Source organism: Saccopteryx leptura, chromosome 12, assembly GCF_036850995.1.
Source record: "Saccopteryx leptura isolate mSacLep1 chromosome 12, mSacLep1_pri_phased_curated, whole genome shotgun sequence".
NCBI classification, from domain to species: Eukaryota; Metazoa; Chordata; class Mammalia; order Chiroptera; family Emballonuridae; genus Saccopteryx; species Saccopteryx leptura.
In genome coordinates, this window is record NC_089514.1 from 45285108 (window position 1) to 45308984 (window position 23877).

The 23877-nt window shown below is 37.5% G+C and overlaps 1 protein-coding gene across 1 annotated transcript in view; it reads left to right on the top strand.

Annotated features, from left to right (window-relative positions):
* RSBN1L (round spermatid basic protein 1 like) overlaps positions 1–23877 on the top strand; it is a 97440-nt gene that overhangs the window by 39717 nt on the left and 33846 nt on the right. Inside the window, exons 2-3 of the mRNA XM_066354452.1 lie at positions 1973–2089; positions 12827–13467. Coding sequence (XP_066210549.1) covers positions 1973–2089; positions 12827–13467 — 758 coding nt within the window. The remainder of the gene's footprint in view (positions 1–1972; positions 2090–12826; positions 13468–23877) is intronic.

Sequence of the window (23877 nt, forward strand, 5' to 3'; positions counted from 1 at the left end):
TCTCTCTGTTAAAAAAAAACAAACAAACAAACAAAAAAACAACCCCATGATCTTTAAAATTTTCATCTACCTCTTTTCTTTTGCTGGAACATAGGCACTTGAAAAAACAAGACTTAATAAGACATCGAGTAATTTTATAAACTCAAAGTTTGAATTATTATATTGTAGATAATAATTCCTTGAACTCTTTTTTTTTTAAAGTGAGAATAGGGGAGCCTGACCTGTGGTGGCGCAGTGGATAAAGCGTCGACTTGGAAATGCTGAGGTCGCCGGTTTGAAACCCTGGGCTTACTTGGTCAAGGCACATATGGGAGTTGATGCTTCCAGCTCCTCCCCCCTGTCTCTCTCTCTTCTCTCTCTCTCTGACTCTCTCTCTTTCCTCTCTAAAAAATGAATAAATAATAAAGTGAGAATAGGGGAGATAGTGAGACAGACTTCCTCTCACATGTGCCAAGACCAGGATCCACATGGCAACCGCTGTCTGGGGCTGATGCTCCGACCAACCCAGCTATACTTGGAGTCCGGGGCAGATGCTCAAACTTATGGAGCCACTGGCTGCTAGAGAGGAAGAGAGAGAGAAGTGGGGGAGAGGGATGGAAAGAGAAGGAGATGGTTGCTTCTCATGTGTGCCCTGACCAGGGATTGAACTTGGAACATCCGTCCATATACCAGGCTGACACTCTATCCACTGAACCAGCCTGGCAGGGCCTCCTTGAGCTTTTATTTTATAGTATACTTTTTATTTTTTATTTTATTTATTGAATTTTATTTTACTTTATGTGACAGAGAGACAGATAGGGGCAGACAGACGAGGGAGAGAGATGAAAAGCATCAATCCTTTGTACCTCCTTAGTTGTTCAATGGTTGCTTTCTCGTATGGCTTTAACTAGGGGTCTACAGTGGAATGAGTGACCCCTTGCTCAAGCCAGCTATCTTGGACTCTAGCCAGCGATCATGGGGTCATGTGTATGATCCCATGCTCAAACCAGTGACCCTGAGCTCAAGTCGGATGAGCCTGTGCTCAAATCTGGGTGCCCTGCTTCCCAGTCTGACACTCTATCCACTGTCAGGCCAGTATACCTTTTATTTTAATACTTTAATATCACCAGCTAGCCAGATCAGTCATACCCTTTTTTTTTTTTTTGCATTTTTCTGAAGCTGGAAACAGGGAGAGACAGTCAGACAGACTCCCGCATGCGCCCGACCGGGATCCACCTGGCACGCCCACCATGGGGCGACGCTCTGCCCATCCTGGGTGTCGCCATGTTGCGACCAGAGCCACTCTAGCGCCTGAGGCAGAGGCCACAGAGCCATCCCCAGCGCCCGGGCCATCTTTGCTCCAATGGAGCCTTGGCTGCGGGAGGGGAAGAGAGAGACAGAGAGGAAGGCACGGCAGAGGGGTGGAGAAGCAAATTGGCGCTTTTCCTGTGTGCCCTAGCTGGGAATCGAACCCGGGTCCTCCGCACGCTAGGCCGACACTCTACCGCTGAGCCAACCGGCCAGGGCCTCAGTCATACCCTTTTTAAAAAGATGCAAAGTTAAAGGAATAGCATCTAGTGGTAGTTACTTTATAACTTTCTCCTTTTAGTCTTTATAGTAATTTATGAGAAAGACATCAACCACCATTTTACAGATTAAGAAACAGATTAAGTAATTTTTTCAGTGTTATGGTACCAATATAGGTATGCTGAACTTTAAAGCTAGTATTTTTTTCTGCTGTAGTTTACTGTGTCAATTAAAGTTAGCCAGTTATTTTAAGTGATTTGAAATTAGTCTGATATTGTGGTTGACATATGAATTAACTGAAAAATAATCTTTAAAATGAAATGTATAGATAAATTTTGGTAGATTGCGACATTTGTATTATGTATTTCATGTTCAATATATGAAAGATAATTTTAAGAATTTCACTAGTTCATGGGAAAAAATAAAATTATAAAATAGTTTAAAATATTTCCTTTTTTTCTTTTAGATAAAATCAAAGACAAAATTAAAGAGCGAGATAAGGAAAAAGAGAGAGAAAAAAGGAAACATAAAATAATGAATGAGATCAAGAAAGAAAATGGAGAAGTAAAGATTTTGTTGAAAAGTAAGTTTGTATTCAGTGACTAGTTGTACTGCATTATATTGTTCAGTATACTTATTTATTGGCTTAGTGATTAAAGTAAGAAATGATTTGATGCTGAATTTTTCTGAGAATTAAACAATGGTAAGACTGAAAATTAAATAATAATGGGAAGTTTGAATTTATATAGTAATATGTATTTAGTATATTTATTTAATGAGCCATTAAAAGCTAATAAAGGTTAAGCTTCATAAACTCTTAGGTTCCTTAAATTACTTAAAAATAAAGTTTCTATTTTTTTTTTTGCATTACTAGATATTTAGATAATGTATAATAAAAGGGTAAAGCTGTTTTTAACTGGATAAGGATGGTGGAAGAAGTGATCTTGCATGACATATTCTACAGTAATCATATCGTAGTCTGGGATTTGGAGGGAACATTTTACTCTAAGATAAATTAGATGTACTGTTTTACTGTGTGCTTCTTAGATGTTTAAGAATATTCTCTTTTTGTTCCCTATTTTTTCTCTGTTGTTAAAATTGTTTTTAGTTGCTGTTTATACATGTTGGTTGAGTAATACTATAAATGTTTTCAGTAAGTCTAAACTATTTCAGAGAGAATTTGTGGTAGAATAAAAATAAGTTAAGAAGAATCAGTGGCATTTGGTTGCATACAGCCAACAAATTCATTAGCTGCCCTATCACATTGACAATTTGCAAAGCAAAACATGTTGACTTTGATTAATTTTATATTGAATTTTTGTATTGATAAATCTCTATAGCTACATAAAGGGAAAAGGCCATAGTACTGCATGTGCAATGAAATAACAGTGGTTAATGTATATTATTTTGGATAAACAGAATATTAGATTCTGTATTTTCATTTCATTCTTTGTATGTTTCCAAATGTTCTTTAGTGGCACTTTAAACTGATTTCTACTTGACAGAACTTTAATTTTTGTAAAATTATGTTGACCTTGAAGAAACATGTCAGGGGTTTAAGTTGATGGCTACTTAGTTAATTAATGCTCATGGTCATTTTGTTCTATATCCTTTGCCAGTGTGTTTTATTTGTGTTGTCTAATTAGATTGTAAGCCTTTGAGGCAGGAATCAAATGTAACCACACCAGTGCTGGTGCTCTACAACAGCTAATGATTAATGCTTGAAATGTTTACTTAACTTTACCTGATTGGTTAGTCAGATAGTGTTTGTTTGTTTGTTTGTTTGTTTTGGTTTAGTCAAATAGTCCTTTTCTTATCTATTTAAATGTGCAGTGATGTAAATGCCTATCACTCCTTTAAATGTTAGATTCCTAACATACCGTAATGTGAAGTATGTGAATCTAGAGGTTACATATGCAAACAAAATTGAAAATTGCCTGAAGAAATGGAAATTTGCTTTTTTTTAAAAGTAATACACAGTAATAAGCTTGACTTTAAAATAGGTGAAAAATTTGGAGATATTTTGAACTGAGTTAAACTGAAATGTACTGATGCTGGTAAAAAATGAGGAATATTTAGAAATGAATTGGTGACATTTGGGATTACAGTGGGAAAATGTATTTACTGTAGAGTGGAAGTAAATGATACTGTAATTACTGCCTTCCAGAGTTGTGAAGGTAAAGTATGGGGAAGTGATTTTCAACCTTTGTTTCTCATGCACTCATAAACTAATTACTAAAGAAAAAGGTGCCCTGACCTCTTCTTCCTTAGTAACTAATTTATTGTGCCATGAGATGAAAATGGTTGTATTTAGTCAGGGGCACTGACCTTAGTAATTAGTGTGTGTTTGTGCCATGAAAAAAAAAGGTTGAAAATCACTCTAGCCCACAGATACTTAATAAGTGAGTGAGAATCTTTCCTGTAAACATGTATCAAAGATTAACTTTTATGGTTAAAAACCAACAATAAAACTCTTCTCTCTTCAATTGACAGTATATAGATGATTAAGCACCATTGTCAGCACCAAGTGTTAGCTGCTGTTATTATCCAGCAAAAACAATTTGTGTGGCCATTTCCCAAGAGAGCCTACTATCAGGGAAAGGCATCCTTTGTTATTGGTGTCCTGGAGCACCAGCAGAATCAATTTGGTGGGGCAGTACACTATTAGTTTGTGTGCCCTTTTTTCTTTTCTGGGCTTCAGCTTTCATTTTCTCCTTATAATCTTGTCCTTCTGATAATGCTGATATTGCAAGCTGTGACACACACAGGCCTTTGTTTGCTGATGCACTTGAACATATAAAGTAGATGCTACCTCTTACAACATCTCATTTCCTCCAACTTTTTATTAAAAGCTACAATGAGTTGAATATGACTGGAGATATAAAAACAATTATATATGTGTTAAAAAGTTGTTATTAATGCATAAATCTTGTAAATACTTCTCACTGATAAAGTGGGATTGCTTGCTTTATTAAATAGTTTAGAACAAATACATACATTTGATTCATAAGCTTATTTAGCTCATCCTTTTATTTCTAATGTCTACCAACTACTTTTTCTGAGCACAATTATGTTTCAGCCATCTTTTATTTATTGATAATAAGTTGTAAGAACATAGATGTTATGATTATAGTATATTTATCATTACAGCATACCACAGATGCTTGCTGGCGAGCAGGTGGAATGGTGGTTAAAGAAGCCAATGTTCAAGGTTATTGGTAGTGTAGTAAAGGTCACAGGTAGTTAATTCATGGCAGAAAAAGTGAAAATATTAAGGTATGAAAGAAACAGTTATTCTCCAAAGACCAAAGGTTAAAAATAGCTAATTACTAGTTTTTTCCAATGTATGGTAATAAAATTTTATATATTTCTATATTAGATTAGATATGAAATTAGATCGAGTTTTTCTGGGGAAGCTTTTCTTTATTAGTACTAAAATATACTAAGGGTAGTAGCAGGAATTAATGCCAGTGAATTTGTGTTTCTAAAGGTTTTAAAAAAATTATAATTAGCCATTAACTACACATACTATTTGTATCTTTTTGAGTGTTTTTTTCTATCTCTCTGAGTCTTGTCTGTGTAGGTGTCTGCATTTTTCTCTGTGTCTGATTCTCTTTCTGGCTGGCTGTTCATGTGTTTGTCTGTGGTGCTTCCTCTGTGTATGTGCCTCTGGGATCCACTGTGTAGATGTCTGTGGATCTGTGGGAAGAGGTTTCCCATCAACCTTTTACTCTTACACCTTGCACGTCTAAATTATATAGAGAGCAATTCCATTTCTGTTACGGATACGTATAAGGTTCTTGGGAAAAATACATAGGTCTAATTTAATGGGCATTGTTTGAAGAATTATAGACTTAGAGTAATGTGTACTTGAAATACCTTTTAGTGTAAGAGAACAATATTAAAAACATTCTTATTTTTAAGTATTTAAAAGTTTCCTTCATATACATCTACTGCATTTCTTATATTATTCCAAGACAAGAAAGGAATGAGAAACTTTATAAACTTTTGCTTTAGTTGAAATGTGAGAATGCACTTTACTTGTGTTAGTAGAATGAGGTCTTCAAGGCTACCCCCAGTTTAGTGATTTGCTAGGACCCACAGGACTCAGCATACAGTTGATTCATTATAGTGGAGTGTGGAAAGGAACATTAGTAAAGAGAAAAGGCACATGGGACAATGTCTGGAGGACACCAGGTGCAAACTTCCAAGAGTCCTCTCTTAGTGGAGTCACAAAGGATGCACTAATTCTTCTAGCATTGAATTGTGACATATTTAAAATGTCTACCAGGGAAGCTGTTTAGAGACTAAATGCCCATGGTTTCAATTGGGGGCTGGTCACGTAGGCACACCCTCTCTATAGTGAAAATCAAAATTCCAGACCAGGCGTCCCCAAACTACGGCCTGTGGGCCGCATGCGGCCCCCTGAGGCCATTTATCCGGCCCCCGCCACACTTCCGGAAGGGGCACCTCTTTCATTGGTGGTCAGTGAGAGGAGCACTGTATGTGGCGACCCTCCAACGGTCTGAGGGACAGTGAACTGGCCCCCTGTGTAAAAAGTTTGGGGACCCCTGTTCCAGACTCTTAGAAGGAAAACAAGTGTTGGAAGTAAGCCATATTGTTTGCATGAACAGCTTAGGCACAGTGAACCACTCTTACCAGGGATTGATGGGAACCTCTTCAAAATATAAGTTCTCAGTTGCCAGCTAAGAGCCAATCTTGCAAGCAGGTGTTTCTGAGGATAGCAATCTCAAGCATGTTAAATTATTAACTCTTTTCTGCACGCTTTGCTCACTTTAGTATTTAATTACAGAGTAGTTTGTCATGGAATCCATTTCTTTGATGCTCAGTGTAAGAATCTCTTGAGTAAAGAACCTCGCTGGGTAACTTAGCTGGTTAAGAGTGTCATCCCAATATGCTGGAGTTGTGAGTTCAATCCCTGGTTGGGCACATATAAGAAGCAACCAATGATTGCCCAAATAAGTGGAGTAACAAATCAATGCATCTCTCTGTCTCCCTTTTTCTCTCTTTCTCAGATAAATTTTAAGAAATTAAAAGTTTCTTCACTGATTTCTTTTTAAATAAATTTTTATTAATTTTCTTTTCTTTTTTTTTTTTTTTTTTTTTTTGTACTTTTCTGAAGCTGGAAACGGGGAGAGACAGTCAGACAGACTCCCGCATGCGCCCAACCGGGATCCACCCGGCACGCCCACCAGGGGGCGATGCTCTGCCCCTCCGGGGCATCGCTCTGCTGCGACCAGAGCCACTCCAGCGCCTGGGGCAGAGGCCAAGGAGCCATCCCTAGCGCCCAGGCCATCCTTGCTCCAATGGAGCCTCGCTGCGGGAGGGGAAGAGAGAGACAGAGAGGAAGGAGAGGGGGAAGGGTGGAGAAGCAGATGGGCGCTTCTCCTGTGTGCCCTGACTGGGAATCGAACCCCGGACTTCTGCACGCCAGGCCGACGCTCTACCACTGAGCCAACCGGCCAGGGCCTTAATTTTTATTAATTTTAATAAGGTGACATCAATAAATCAGGGTACATATATTCAAAGAAAACATGTCCAGGTTATCTTGTCATTCAATTCTGTTGCATACCCATCACCCAAAGTCAGATTGTCCTCCGTCACCTTCTATCTGGTTTTCTTTGTGCCTCTCCCCTTCCACCTTCCCCTCACCCTCCTTCCCTCCCCCCGCCCCCCGTAACCACCACTCTCTTGTCCATGTCTCTTAGTATCGTTTTTATGTCCCACCAATGTATGGAATCCTGCAGTTCTTGTTTTTTTCTGATTTACTTATTTCACTCCGTATAATGTTATCAAGATCCCACCATTTTGTTGTAAGTGATCCGATGTCATCATTTCTTATGGCTGAATAGTATACCATGGTGTATATGTGCCACATCTTCTTTATCCAGTCTTCTATTTTTTTTTTTTTACAGTGATTAAAGCCTTTAAGCAAACTCTTGGCCAATACAGCAAGAATCCATAAAAGAGTAGTGTCCTTAACATGTTCACCAAGTCCAAGTTGGCCCCAACACCATGCCAAATCCCTGAAAAATGCAACCCCACCCCAGTTCAGTCTGTTAGGAGCTGTCACTAGGAGCAGGAGTCCAGGACAAGTCCACCTCCAGGAAAAGTCCGCATGGCACTGGTATTGTCACAATTCTATACTTTGCAGCTCACGTCCAAGTCCCAATGACCACTGCTTCTAGCTGGTAATGATTCAGGTATACTGGAAAAGCCATCTGCAGCATGTGTGGAGATGGAGTTTCTGTTCTCTGCCTGGAGAGATGAGACCGGGTTGCTTTTCTTTGGAACTCTTCGACTGTGGCTTGGTAAAGAGAACCTTGGGATACATTAAGTTCCCACCACGTGAGTCTCTCTCTCGGCTGCCGTTTGCTCCGGGGAGCTGGGCAGCCCTCTCCACGTTTCCGCTTTTCCTACCAGTCTCGATGTGGCTTCTTCAGTGTTCCTTCATTGAATAGTCCTCTTAGTTTAGTCCAAAATGTTTTTTCCAGATAGTTCTTAAAATTATTCTGTAATCCACTTTAGTTCTGGGAGGTGGTTGTTGGTACGTCCGCCTACTCCAGCGCCATCTGTCTTCTCTCAGCCTCTTCTTGATGCCCACTGATTTCTTATTGGTTTGCATTTTTTAGTTTCTATTACACTACCTTTTTCATCCATCTTCAGTAGACTGTTGTGCCTATTTTATTTCTTCTTTTTTTTTTTTTTTGTATTTTTCTGAAGCTGGAAACGGGAGAGACAGACAGACTCCCGCATGCGCCCGACAGGGATCCACCCGGCACGCCCACCAAGGGGCAACGCTCTGCCCACCAGGGGGCGATGCTCTGCCCCTCCCGGGGCGTCTCTCTGTTGCTACCAGAGTTACTCTAGCGCCTGGGGCAGTGGCCAAGGAGCCATCCCCAGCGCCTGGGCCATTTTTGCTCCAATGGATCCTTGGCTGCGGGAGGGGAAGAGAGAGACAGAGAGGAAGGAGAGGGGGAGGGGTGGAGAAGCAGATAGGCGCTTCTCCTGTGTGCCCTGGCCGGGAATCGAACCCGGGACCTCTGCACGCCAGGCCGATGCTCTACCACTGAGCCAACTGGCCAGGGCTGTGCCTCTTTCATTTCAAAGTAACATGTAGTCCAGCGATTGCATATTTTCTACTTTAACTTTTTTAAAAATTATTTATTTTTTATTTTTTTACGGAGCCAGAGAGTGAGTCAGAGAGAGGAATAGACAGGGACAGACAGACAGGAACGGAAAGAGATGTGAAGCATCAATCATTAGTTTTTCATTGCGCTTGCAACACCTTAGTTGTTCATTGATTGCTTTCTCATGTGCCTTCACCGCGGGCCCTCAGCAGACCGAGTAACCCCTTGCTGGAGCCAGCAACCTTGGGTTCAAGCTGGTGGGCTTTTTGCTCAAACCAAATGAGCCCACGCTCAAGCTGGCAACCTCGGGGCCTCGAACCTGGGTCCTCTGCATCCCAGTCCGAACTCTATCCACTGCGCCACCGCCTGGTCAGGCTCTACTTTAACTTTTTAAAAAATGCGTTAGGCGTATATGTAATAGGATATTAAGCTTATGTTTCATTCAAATGAAATTCTGTTTATTTTGGCAACATATTTAATTTGTGCAATTTCACATGCATTTCCAATTTAGTTACTAATTATACTTAAGTCCTTTAAACTTTTTTATTTATTTATTGATTTGAGAGAGACAGAGAGAGAAACATTGAGTTTTCTTCTATTTATTTATGCATTCATTAGTTGATTCTTATATGTGCCCTGACTGGGAATTGAACCTTATATACAGTCTTGGTGTATCAGGATGATGCTCTAATCAACTGAGCCAGGGCCCTGAACTTTTAAAAAGTCTGTTTTTTAATTGACTGCTGTCTTTTTTTCCTTGACTTATTTGGACTTGGCTTACATGTATAAACCTCTTTTATCTGTCATTTTGATTAACTTCTGTTTTTCTTTTTTCATTATTAATTTTGTTCAGAAGATATTAGTCTTATTTTGATGATTTGATAGTTTATGCCAAGGAAGCAAACATGAATATGTTAATATATTTCTTTAGTAGTTACATATAGACTTTTAAGGTTATTAATTCTTTGCATTTTATGATTTTACAAACCTATGTAATCAATGTTGACAGATTTTTATTTTTGCATTTCATGATACCAATTTAGTCTTCAGTGTATACCTAAGAATTTTTAGAAGTGATAGTTTATAATTAACTTTAAACTTCCTCTTTTTAGAATTTCTATCAACTTGAGAGAATTTTTGTGATTTTTGTTTCCAGAGTTAGGATTAAATGGTACTCATATGGTAGAAAACTTTGACTGAAAAAGAAGGCAAGGGAAAAACCTATAAACCTCAGGTAGTCTGTTGGTAAGGGAAATCTTTTCATTCATAGAGTCATTAAATGTTGATCTGTAGCAATGTTCTAGATTCCACGAGGGACACACAATTAAGGAGAAAAGTATCATTTCACTCTGAATTTATATAAAAGTTATTTGTTTCAGTATAGAATGTTCTAAAGGACATGATATACAGGTATCCTAAGTGGAAAAAAAATTTATGTGATTAAATCACATATATTCATATATGTGCAGTATAGAATAACTTGACATGAATTTAGAGTGATGTGATTTTAGTTCTACCTGGAGAGGTGAAGGAAAGCAAAATGAAGGATATAATATACAGTTTTTAAGAATGAGTAAGAAAGAGGTCACCAGTAAGTATGGGACCGGGCAAGTATATTTTAGGGAGAGGAAGCGCCTCTGTCACTAGTAGAAAGATAAGATAGAACTAAATATGTCTTACAAGAAATTGTAAGTAGTGCAGATTGACCAGAACATGAGGTGTACTTAAGGGTATTTTCTTCCAGAGGGGTGAGGTTATTTTTTATTTGGTAGGCATTGAGAACTGTTGAAAACAGTTGAGTCAAGGGATGAATATGATCAAAACAATATATAAAACTTAAGTATTAATATGGCTCAAGCATTCAGGATGAGAGACAGTCATGAGGCAGTCAGACTAAAAATTAAAGCAGTAAGTAGTATTAAGGAAGTCAAAAGTAATCAAGAATGAGCTGGATAATTCTGTCAAACCTTGGAAAGATCAGGAAGAATAATTTGAGAGAATGTAATTGACATTTGAACATTCTAGGAAAGAAATTTGAGTAGACTGGAAGCATACCCACAATTGAAGGGATAACAGTGGTGAGGTAAAAAAGATTTACTGGGCATAGACTATTCTTAAGATTTTGGTAGTAAAAGAGAAGAGAAATATTGAGCAAGTGTTTTTGGAGTTGGTGGGAGTGACTTATTTTTGGAAAGTAGGCAGGACATCTTACTCACTGGAGACAAAAGGAAATAAAAGAGATAGAAAAATTTAGATAAAAAAGACTGTTGGGAAGATTAAATTCAGGCAGGTTATCTATAAAACTGAAATAACAGGTGAAAGCAGTAAATGCCCTTTTTTTTCAACAGCTCGATGGCTTTTTCATAATAGGAAACCTAATTTCTTGTGAGAATATTTACTTTTTTCTATTTTTCTCATTGTATAGAAATATACTATGATAATATTAAGTGTTTATATACTTAGATTCTATAGGTGTAAAGTCTCTGTGGATTATCTTTTTATTCTTTGGAGTTCTAAATTTCTGAGCCCAGAGTGTATTTGCCTTTGGTTACAAAACTTGTTAGTATATAAACTTAAAATGCCCATGTCTTCTTTTTTTCTTTTTAATATTTTAATTTATCTCTTTATTGTTAGATGGGTATCATTTGTGCTTTAGATATGAGAAATTATTCTAGCTTTGTCATTTCCCTTTATGGTATCTTATGGGGTCTTCACTGGGAACTTTGTAAACTCTAGTGGCCCTCAAACAGCCCGTTTTAGTTGCAAACAGTTTTCTAATGAGGAAATACGGTAAAAAGCAAATATTTTTCTTTTAGGATTTATAAATCTTGATACCTACTTGCAAATTTTAAGAACTTAGATAAAGAACTTATAATTAAAGTAAATAGGAGGAGCTATATATGTATATAGTCTGTAGTGGGATTCAGCCAGTTCGCATTGGTTTGGCAGAACCAATACCTAATTTTTTTGTTGAGTTCAGCAAACCTGTTGTTAAAAAGGCTCTTGTCATCAGGGTTCTCTCTAAGGTGGGCTCCAGGGCAGCTGCCCAATGTGGAAATCACAAATTTCTTATTGATTTTTTTTTTTTTTTGTATTTTTCTGAAGCTGGAAACAGGGAGAGACAGTCAGACTCCCGCATGCGCCCCACCGGGATCCACCCGGCACGCCCACCAGGGGGTGACGCTCTGCCCACCAGGGGGCGATGCTCTGCCCCTCCCGGGCGTCGCTCTGCCGCGACCAGAGCCACTCTAGCGCCTGGGGCAGAAGCCAAGGAGTCATCCCCAGCGCCCGGGCCATCTTTGCTCCAGTGGAGCCTCGCTGCGGGAGGGGAAGAGAGAGAGAGAGAGGAAGGAGAGGGGGAAGGGTGGAGAAGCAGATGGGCGCCTCTCCTGTGTGCCCTGGCCGGGAATCGAACCTGGGACTTCTGCACGCCAGGCCGATGCTCTACCACTGAGCCAACCGGCCAGGGCCGTTCTTACTGTTTTTTAACATTTATCTGCACAACAGCATATTCTGAGTGCCCTTAGTAATGTTCATTCTGACAATAGATGAAAAAAATTGCAAGTAAGGACACCAATCAAGAAGCAATATGGAAGTATCTTAAATAACAATTTTATTGTTTTTTGTCAGGTATTATTTTTTATTAATATTTTAAAACTTATAATCTAGTTTTGTGTACCTCTCTTATTATCTTATTTAAATATTAAATGCATTAAATCATAAACTACCTTCCAGTATATCATTTTTTTATAATTAAAATGGTCATTAGGGCAGAGAACCAGTTGTTAAATAATTTGAATCCCACTACTGTATATAGCATATATACATCATCATCTATATCCTTAGGAAACATCTGAAGGGCATTGTTTATATTGATCTTCGTTGAACTTTTCTGACTTTCTACATTTAACATTTAAAACATTCATTTCATTATTTCAAGTAAACACTGGTTGTACATCTGCTGCATGTCAGAAAGGTATAACTTTGTCTTAAGAGACAAAGTATGAGAGAGAAGCAAAGAGACTAAATTATGATTATCATTACTGTGTAAAATGAGTCCCAAATATAGACTTACTTTTGAGTAATCTTTGCTTATTATAAAATATTCCTAAAGCATGGTTTTTTAAGGAACTAAAATACGGCGTTTCAAAAAAAATTTTTCCCAACAGGTGGGAAGGAGAAACCAAAAACAAATGTAGAAGACTTACAAATTAAAAAGGTAAAGAAGAAAAAGAAAAAGAAACACAAAGAGAATGAGAAACGGAAGCGTCCAAAAATGTATAGCAAATCTATTCAAACCATCTGCTCAGGATTGCTATCTGATGTTGAAGATCAAGAAGCCAAAGGCATCCTAAATGATAACTTAAAGGATTACAGTGGAAAGAATTTGGATACCAAGAGCTATGATTCCAAAATTCCAGAGAACAATGAGTTTCCATTTGTTGCATTAAAGGAACCCCGGGTTCAGAATAACCTCAAAAAGTTGGACACTTTGGAGTTCAGACAGCTCATTCATATTGAGCACCAGCCTAATGGAGGTGCATCAGTTATTCACGCCTACAGTAATGAACTCACTCACCTGTCTCCTGTGGAGATGGAGAGGTTTGCAGAAGAGTTTGTGGGTCTAGTATTCAGTGAAAATGAGAACTCTGCAGCTTTTTATGTAATGGGTATTGTTCATGGGGCAGCTGCTTATTTACCTGACTTTTTAGACTACTTTTCATTTAATTTTCCCAATTCACCAGTGAAAATGGAGATTTTGGGAAAGAAGGATATAGAGACAACGACCATGTCCAATTTTCATGCTCAGGTAAGAGGTTTTTAGTTTTTATTTTTTTTAAAGAAACTTGTCATTATATGTTTTTAGACAAATTTCTGTTCTTTCTGATTTTGCTATAGGTGTGAAATAAAAAGGTAAGAATATAATGAAATGAAATCTTTTGGAAATATTAAGAATAAATTACATTCTTGATGTGAACTTCAGAATTTAAGTTACTTTCTACTTATTTGTTTTTTTCTTAAAGGTAATTAATGAAAAATATTCTGTTGTGTTTTTTTGCAAGGATTTACCTTGGAAATGAAATTAATTTAGCAGTATATTTTCCAGTCCTTACAACAGTTTACTTACCTGAAAATCACTTATCTTCTTGGTTTACATGACAATGCCTTAAAAGTGCTTAGCACTGAATCTATCATATAGTAGATGCTGGATGAATTTTGGCTGTTAAATGTATTGTGGAACAAGGGACCATCAGTTAATTGTGTGAATATGTGAGAAAATTTGCATGTTAGTACATATATTGAACTAATTTTCATTTCCTACCCTCTCTAAGGTGAATATATATTATCTTAGAAAGCCTAGGCAGAGTCGAGTCTGTTGACTCTTGAGAGTGAATGTGGGCCCATTTAAAAGGCTGGTGCCGTTTTCTCCCACACTCAGATCAGGGACGGCTTAGGCCAGGAAAGCAGCCAATTCTCACATTTATTGGGGCTAAAATGTCTGGTTTTCTAAATAATAATTGACATCATTTTAGTTTGGAAGGAGGAAAAAAGTAAAGAAAGTCTCAGAGGGATCTTAGTGCTCATCTATGCCAACCTTTCTTAAGTTACAGATAAGCAAACAAACATAAATACATGTAACGTACTGTTTTAAGGTTGGCAGCAGTGCCAGGAATAGATAAAAATCTCTTTAATTTTCATCCAGGACTCTTTTCTTTATTCTGAGTATATATATTCTTACTCATTTAATTTTTTTGATTCATTTTCAAGTTACAGTCTCCACCTTTGGTGACTGGATGTCCAGTCACTTCCACACATACCAAGCCCATCGCCCTCACAGTGTATATTTGGTATATATTCTGTAGTACACTATAGTCTGGAAAATACAGTAATATTTAAAGTTTTAATAATTATGCGTGTGGGAATTATTCACTAATATGTTTGAGAATCAGAATTTAAATGTTTTTCAGAGCCCTGGCATTTTATAGAATTTCAGAATGACCAGTAACTTGTTTGAGATGATATCTGAGTTCAGTGGTTAAACCAGACTGGAATCCTGTAATAAATAGTGTCTACTATTTATTGAGTACTGACTGTGTCAAGAACTGCTCTAAGCACTTTATATGTAATAGCTCATTACAATCTAATTTTAACAATAGGAAGCAGGTACAGTGAGAGAAGAAATAACTTGTGCAAAGTCCTTCAGTACAGATCATTTGTTTGTCATTTATTACATGTCTGCTAAGGTTTTGTCAGGTTTTATACTATGCCTCTTGACTTCCAATCCCATTTGTTTCCACTATAATACAAACGTTTTCACTGTCATACTATGCAAGTTTGTCATCTGTTAAATGTTATAATTTTTACATTTGCTTTTCAAATTTTCTTTTAAGGTTAGGAATTATTGATTTTTTATTAAATGATAAAAACTTTCATCTTATGTAGTAAGTGCAGCATGAAAACCATGCTTTTGTTGCTAAATAAAACAACATGATAGGACTTGTTGATTGTGTCAGTGTGTGGCTAGGTGTGAGTCTCAAGTCTTTGAGAGAGCTGCCTAACATGGTAACATGGTTGCCATCACCTACCTATTCAGGGTACTTGGCTAATACATATGACAGAGGAAACTCTAGGCAGATTCCTCTTCTTCATTACCAGCTGTGGCTCTGGCTCGTATCTATGTGATCTATCAGCTGCAAGGACTGCTTTTACCTCTTTTGCCTTAGACTTAATGGTAGAAAGGTCCATGTGCCTTTATCCCAAGACCCTCTAGATCTAATCATTCCTGTGGTGTGGGGAAGAATATCTAGTGTAAAGCTGCCCTGAACTATTCATTTGATATTTCCTCCACACTGGATTCTTGGTTTGTCTGATTTTTTAAGAGTTTAAGTATAAAATACTGCTATAGTGTGGATGAATCTTGAAAACATTAAGTGAAAGAAGCCAATCCCAAAAAGACATATGTTATATGATTCCATTTATATGAAATATCCACAATCAGTAAATTAGTAACAAAGCAGACTGGTGGTTACCAGAGGCTAGAGGAAGAGGGGACATGAGGAGTAACTGCTTAATGGGTATAGGTTTTCTTTTTTGAGATTTTTTTTTTGAAGTAACTCACATAACATTAGTTTTAGGTTACAATATAATGATATATATATATATATTGCAAAATGATTACTACAAAGTTTAGTTAATATCACTATTTGTATAGTTGCAGAATATTTTCTTGTGATGAAAATTTTTAATCTCCACACTTTTAGCAACTTTCAAATTTACAATATAGTGTTGTTAACTGTAGTCATTATGCTGAACATTACATCCCTGTGACTTACTTATTTAGTAAGACGTTTGTACCCTTTGACCACCTTTACCCTTATATACTCCTCCACTTCTGACAACCACCACTTTGTTCTCTGTATCTGTAAGTTTAGGTGTATGTATGTTTTAAGACTCTCTATATAAGTGAGGTCATACAGTATTTCCCTTTCTCTGACTTATTTCACTTAGCATAATGCCCTCTAGGTTCATGCATGTTGTTGCAAATGGCAGAATTTCTTTTTTATGGCTGAATCATATTTCTCTGTATGTATTTGTGTGTGTGTTTGTGTGTGTGTGTGTGTGTATCCATCTATCAGTGGATACTTGGGTTGTTTCTATTTCTGTGTCTTGGCTGTTATAAATAATGCCACAGGGAACATGGTGGTTGCATATATCTTTTTTTTTTAAACAGAGACAGAAAGTCAGAGAGAGGGATAGATAGGGACAGACAGACAGGAACAGAGAGAGATGAGAAGCATCAGTCATCAGTTTTTCATTGTGACACCTCAGTTGTTCATTGATTGCTTTCTCATATGTGACTTGACCACGGGCCTTCAGCAGACCGAGTAACCCCTTGCTCAAACCAGTGATCTTGGGTCCAAGCTGGTGAGCTTTTTTGTCAAACCAGATGAGCCCGTGCTCAAGCTGGCGACCTCGGGGTCTCGAACCTGGGTCCTTGGCATCCCAGTCCGACGCTCTATCCACTGCGCCACCGCCTGGTCAGGCTGCATATATCTTTTTAAGACATTGATTTTGTTTTATTTGGATAAATACTTGTAAGGGGAATTGCAAGATCATATGGAAGTTCTATTTTTTATTTAAATTTTTTTTATTATAAGTGTTTCGAAGCTTTTTAAGTGATATTTTAAAATAACATTTTTAAAGTGAACACATTTGTGATTTTTAAAAGTAGAATATTAGTAGCCAGAGCTCTCCCCAGCCCTCTCTTATCACTAGTCTGTTTCCTGCCATATATAAACATACACCTGGGTTGTCCCTCTCCTGGCTTTGAAACCATAGATAAATTTTGTCTGTTTTAAACTTTTATATAATAGAATCAGGTACTGTGTACATTGTCGTGTGTGGCCTCTTTCCTTCAGCATTATGTTTGTGAGATTCAGTCATCTTGTGTTTAGCAACAGTTTATTTTCTCATTGCTGTATGGTATTCCATTGTATGAATATACCATGGTTTATTCTTCTTTACTGTGGGTGTATATCTTGAGCTCTTTCCAGTTAGGAGCTGTTACAATTTTAACAGCTATAAATATTTTTGTACATGTGTTTTGGTGAGCATATATATCCATTTCCATTGGGTATATATGTAAGATCGGAATTTCAGGATCATAAAGTATGTAAATATTCAGTTTTACCAGTTATTGCAGATTTTACAATGTTACATACTACTAATTTACATTCCCACCAGCAGTGTTCTATATTCTTAGTTACACTGAAAAAAATGGTGTCTTTTTCATTGCAGCCATTCTGGTGGCTGTGTAGTAGTAGTAGTATCTCATTGTGGATTTAATTTGCATTTCCCTTAGGACCATGGGGGTCAAGCACCCTTTTTTTTTTAAATTTTATTTTATTTTATTTATTCATTTTTAGAGAGGAGAGAGAGAGGAGAGAGAGACAGAGAGAAGGGGGGAGGAGCTGGAAGCATCAACTCCCATATGTGCCTTGACCAGGCAAGCCCAGGGTTTCGAATCGGCGACCTCAGCATTTCCAGGTCGACGCTTTATCCACTGCGCCACCACAGGTCAGGCAAAGCACCTTTTTATATAATGATAGTTCAGTTGGATATCCTCTTTTATAAAAGTACCTGGTCTACTCTTTTGCCCATTTTCCAATTGGCTTTTTTTTTCCTCAATGGATTTGTGGGAGTTATCTATCTATTTTGGCTAGGGCGGGGATAGAGGGAGAGGCAGGGACAGGGAGGGAGAGAGATAAGGAGCATTAATTCTTTGTTGTGGCACCTTAGTTGTTCATAGATTGCTTCTCATACATGCCTTGACCGGGGTCTCCAGCTGAGCCAGCGACCCCTTGCTCAAGTCAACGACCTTTCGACGTAAGCCAGCAACCACGGGGTCGTCTCTGATACCATGTTCAAGTGAGTGACCCTGCACTTAAGTTGGTGAGCTCGCACTCAAGCCAGCAACTTGGGGGTTTCGAACTTGGGTCCTTTATGTCCCAGGCTGATACTGTATCCACTGTGCCATGACCTGGACAGGCTCTTAAGTTTAATGTAATATAACTTATAAGGTATTTTTTCCTCACTTATGATTAGTGCTTTTTGTATACTATTTAAGAAATCATTGCCTTACTCTATATAACTACCAAATATATTAAGGTAATTAATATATTCTCCTAGGCTTTTTTCTGGAAACTATTACTGTTTTACCTTTCATATTTAAATCTATTCAGTTCTTTTGGAATGATTTTTGTATATGATGTGTGACAAAGGTCAAGTTTCGTATTTTTCCCAAAGGTATTCCGTGGTCACAATATTTGTCAAAAAAGACATTATTTCCCATTAAATTACATTGTCACCTTAGCTGTAAATCAGTTGATCATATATGTATGGGTTCTGGGCTCTCTTTAATTTTATTATTCTATTTTTCTTAATAGGCATAGCTTTATATAATACTCTTGATATCTAGTAGACTAAGTTTATCAAACTTGCTGTTCTTCAGGATTTCCTTGATTCTTTATATGTCTGTATAAACTTTACAGTTAGCATGTCAGATTCCACAGAAATATCTGCTGGGATATTGTTTGATACTACATTGAATCTGTAGATAAGTTCAGTTAGAATTGATATCTTCACAATGTTGAATTTTCCAGTCTGTGATCATGGTTGTTTCCCTTCATTTTTTAAAAAAATTTTCTCTCAATATATTTTGGTTTTCAGCCTACAGATCTTGCACATCTTTTGTTAAATTTATTCCCAGGTACTTGAGGACTTTATTTTGTTAATCACTCTTTTTTTGAGAACTTGGAAGCTCTGAGCACCTATTAGAGTGTGGTGTTAACATCCATCTTCAGAAATTGAAAATGTATCTTGTATCTCATTTCTCTTCCTGTATCTCCCTCCCTCTTATCTAGGGCATTATCATGCGTGCTTGTTGGTAGAATCACACAGTGAAACTATGTATTTTGTTGATGTCAAATGAGTTTATCCTACATACTGCCAAGAGAATTTGTCTTCAAAAGAAATGGTTGAGATGATAATATTAATTGAGCTAATATGTATTAGTATTCTAGGGGAAGGAAGGGGGGTATCAGTACTGGCATGTAGTTTAACTTAATATCAACCATAACAATGACAAGTTGTGAGTAATAAAGCCAAATTCATGTTCCAGTGGTTGCTTAGGAATAAAGCTTTATATTTGGTCATGATAACTTCTCATTAACTAAGTTCAATGGGTTAGGTTCAGTAGAACCTGCTCTAGTTCTGAGATAATGCTTTTTATAGAGCAGAGGAAAGCAGACCTAAAAGAAAAATATTTTAAATTTAAAAATTTTGTAAGCCTTTAACTGTAGTTTTTAATTCCTTTTTTCTTTTTATTCTTTTTTTAAGTGAGAGGAGAGGAGATAGACTCCCGCATGAACCCTGACCAGGATCCACCTGGCAAACCCCATCTGGGGCCAATGCTTGAATTAACTGAGCTATTTTTAGCACCGGAGGCTGATGTGCTTGGACCAATCAAGCTATCTTCTGTGTCTGAGGCTGTTGCTCAAACCAGTGGAATCACTGGCTGTGGGAGGGGAAGAGGGAGAGAAGCGGGAGAGAGATGGGGAGAGAAGCAAGCAGATGGTTGCTTCTCCTGTTTGCCCTTACTGGGAGTCAAACTCAGGATGTTTATATGCTGGGCTAACACTCTAGCCACTGAGCAAACAGGCCAGGGTCCATTTTTAATTCTGTTTCTATTATTTTGAAAAACCTTTGATCTCAGTTAAAACCAGTCCAAAAAGGAGTATCCAAAAGACCCAGAAACATGTGAGAAGAGATAATAGACTGAGTTTGTAGAGAAAAGTGTCTTTTATTCTTTTATTTGACCTTTCTTTTTATTTAATCTTAGTTTGGAAAATACATATAGCGGCGTCAAAGAAATTCATGATAATGACTATGTAATTAATTAACATTTTAATGGATAAAAAGTATATAATAATGTTAAATTATGTGTTTTTTCTCTTGTGTTCAAATAGTGAAGCTTGGAATTTTATAAATAAAAGTCCATTAGTTCGAATTTTATGAGAGGCATTTATACTTTCATGTTTGTGTTTAGCTTAGACCCAAAGAATTAATATATACTATCAGCATGGTCGCTGTACTATATGATGGCATAAATTGTCACTGTAGCCATTCACAATAATGTGAATAACATTCTCCAGATTGTATAACGTGATGGCTCTGACTACCAGTGGCTTGTGGAACCTAAACCAAGTTTATGAGATTTCTATCTTGTCACTTAATATTTAATCAGCACACAGTCTGAACCCTGTAGTAAGACCTGTGAGAAAATGAAAACTGAAGCAGTTTTCTTATAATTTACCATTCACCCTTTCCCAAACTCTAAATCTTGTTTTATATTTCATTCTGGTTCTAAGTTGTTTGTATCAAATAACTAAAGTCAAGGTGTTAGTTAATTCATGATTAAAAGACTAATATTTTAATAGTGAGACAATTAAGCCTGATCTGATCTGTGTTAGGCTTGCCTGTCTACAGAATGAGGAGAGAAAAGTAACATTTGTCTTCACACTGAGGTCATTTACTGTGCTAGGTCATTAAAGATGATTTGATAAGCCATCTTTGAACAATTGCCTGCCTTTGTGCTGAATTTTAATTTTGATCAATTGTGCCTGTCACATCCTTGAATGCTTGTGAACTGATCTATACAGACTATCATGGCAGGTATCGGATGATCTAATTGAGAGTCATTTTTCTTTATTCTAATAATTTTAGCCCTTGCCAGATAGCTTGGTTGGTTAGAGCATCTTCCCAGAAGTGTAATAATTTTAAGGTAAACAATAACATTTCATTGTTATTCTAGCTGAAATTATGTGGATATTTTTTATATAAAATGTTGATTAGATGTTACTACTTATTTTTATTTGAAAGGATATGCCAGGTGTTGTGGGGAATGGCTCCCTCTTGTGGCACCCTTATTTATGTTAGACGTTTGGGTTGCCTTTGTAAGAATATAGTGAGCTGGCCTTGCTTTTTAAAACACATTGTTTGTATTTATTGATTGCTCTTAGAGAGACAGAGGAAGAAAGAGGGATGAAAGATAGACATTCATTTGTAGTTCCACTTAGTTTGGCATTCATTGGTTGCTTCTTATAAATGCCCCAACCTGGTATCAAACCTGCAAAACCTTGGTGTTATGGGTTGACCCTCTAACTGTCTGAGCTGATTGGCCAGAGCTGGCCTGTTTTTTAAAGTAAGAGACTCCCCTCTCTCATCTCCTGGTTTTATCTCCATATACTCCTACAAAACTAACTAGAAGAATTGAACAACAGACTCTTCTGCTATCACCCCCTTAAATGTTTGGTTCTAATCCTATTTTTGTATTTTCTTCAGATGGATGCTGATACTAGCTGAAAACATGTATATCTTCTAGGGGAAGAAAGGGAGTTACCAATATTGAATGATTTATTATGGATCACTATTAAAATATTCTTTGTAACTTTTAATATCTTGAGTATGGCTAGGTATACTAAAACAACTATAAGAAAAACAGGTTTTGAATTCAATATAATTTGTGTGATGCTGGGCCATGTAAGTTATGTACTGTGACACTTCTTAGAAACTAATAGCCAGTGTGTGTGGTGAACTTCCTAAGCAGGTACAGTTTTCCAAACTTAATGGACTATAGAATTCTTGCTTCACAGACTGACACAATAGGGAACACTTTTTGGGAAACACTGAGTTGTTTCCAGTGAGTCATTGTTCATAGTCATTGCTTCTTACCTTGTTACAGTAATTTTTATAAGTAAAATAAGAGAAAGCACTATTAATAAGTCTTAGAGGTTTATATTTGGCAATATATTTCCTGTCAGTAAGGCTACCTTTTTTTTTTTTGTAGTATGCCAACCTCAGGATCATAAGGTTTGTTTATTTTTTTAAGATTACTTTATACAAGGAATAATGAGTAGGATTTTAGTTTAAGTGTAATTTAATTAAATGTGTAACTCATTTTCCATTAACTGAAACTTGAGATTTTGTTACTGACATTTACTGGCAGTGGGTATAAGAAGTCTCCTATTTTCCTGCTTTTTTCTTTCCCTTTATAACATTTATAAAAAAAAATATGAGGAGAAAGTTAAAATGTAGTTATAATGGTGGTAGGTTTTAGGGGGGTATGGGACTATAAGGAGATTTAGACTAAAAATCTAACATCTGGGCCCTGGCCGGTTGGCTCAGTGATAGAGCGTCAGCCTGGCATGCAGGACTCCCGGGTTCGATTCCTGGCCAAGGCACACAGGAGAGGCGCCCATCTGCTTCTCCACCCCTCCCCCTCTCCTTCCTCTCTCTCTCTCTCTCTCTTCCCCTCCCGCAGCCAAGGCTCCACTGGAGCAGAGTTTGCCCGGGCGCTGAGGATGGCTCTGTGGCCTCTGCCTCAGGCGCTAGAATGGCTCTGATTGCGGCAGAGCGACGCCCTAAGATGGGCAGAGCATCGCCCCCTGGTGGGCATGCCGGGTGGATCCCGGTCGGGCGCATGTGGGAGTCTGTCTGACTGCCTCCTTGTTTCCAGCTTCGGAAAAATACAAAAAAAAAAAAACAAACAAAAAATCTAACATCTGTTCAAAAAGGCACTAATTAAATATGAACTTATTTAAATTAAATGTTTGCAAATATATATCATTTTAATCTTTTATTGTGTCATCTTTTGAGAGTACTATACGTAAATTGGGAAGAACAGTATGTGTACTCTATAACTCTGCATTTCTCTTGTAGGAAATATATAGGATATGTTTTAAAACAGGGACATGTCTTGATATTTTCAGGCAAAATTTTTTTTTTTTCCTTTACAGGGACAGAGAGAGAGAGAGGAATAGATAGGGACAGACAGACAGGAACGGAGAGAGATGAGAAGAATCAATTATCAGTTTTTCATTGCGACACCTTAGTTGTTCATTGATTGCTTTCTCATATGTGCCTTGACTGCGGGCCTTCAGCAGACCGAGTAACCCCTTGCTTGAGCCAGCGACCTTGGGTCTAAGCTGGTGAGCATTTTTTTTTTTTTTTTAATTTTGCTCAAGCCAGATGAGCCCGTGCTCAAGCTGGTGACCTTGGGGTCTCGAACCTGGGTCCTTGGCATCCCAGTCCAATGCTCTATCCACTGCGCCACTGCCTGGTCAGGCTTCAGGTAAATTTTTAAACTGCATCAAAAAACTGATGGTTAACCCTTTGAGTAGTACGAACATTCATGTATGTGCTCGTGCCTCCTGACCATCCAGAGTACAATTGTACAAAAATTTTTATTTTATAAATGTGAAAGGCAACACATTAAAAAAAGGCAAATGTATGTTGTTCTTCTTTCCATAAATTGGTTATCAGACAAACATGATTTTAAGTTAATAAAACTATAACTGGAATTAATTTCATTTTTTGAAAAACTGCTCACTCCTGAGGGTCAAGGAGCATGATAAAACTCACTACTCAGCCTGACCTGTGGTGGCGCAGTGGATAAAGCGTCAACCTGGAAATGCTGAGGTTGCCAGTTCGAAACCCTGGGCTTGCCTGGTCAAGGTACATATGGGAGTTGATGCTTCCAGCTCCTCCCCCCTGTCTCTCTCTCTCTTTCCTCTCTAAAATGAATAAATAAAATATAAAAAAAAACTCACTACTCAAATGTTTACTTAAATGAATAGAAACAAATATAGTAATCTCATGT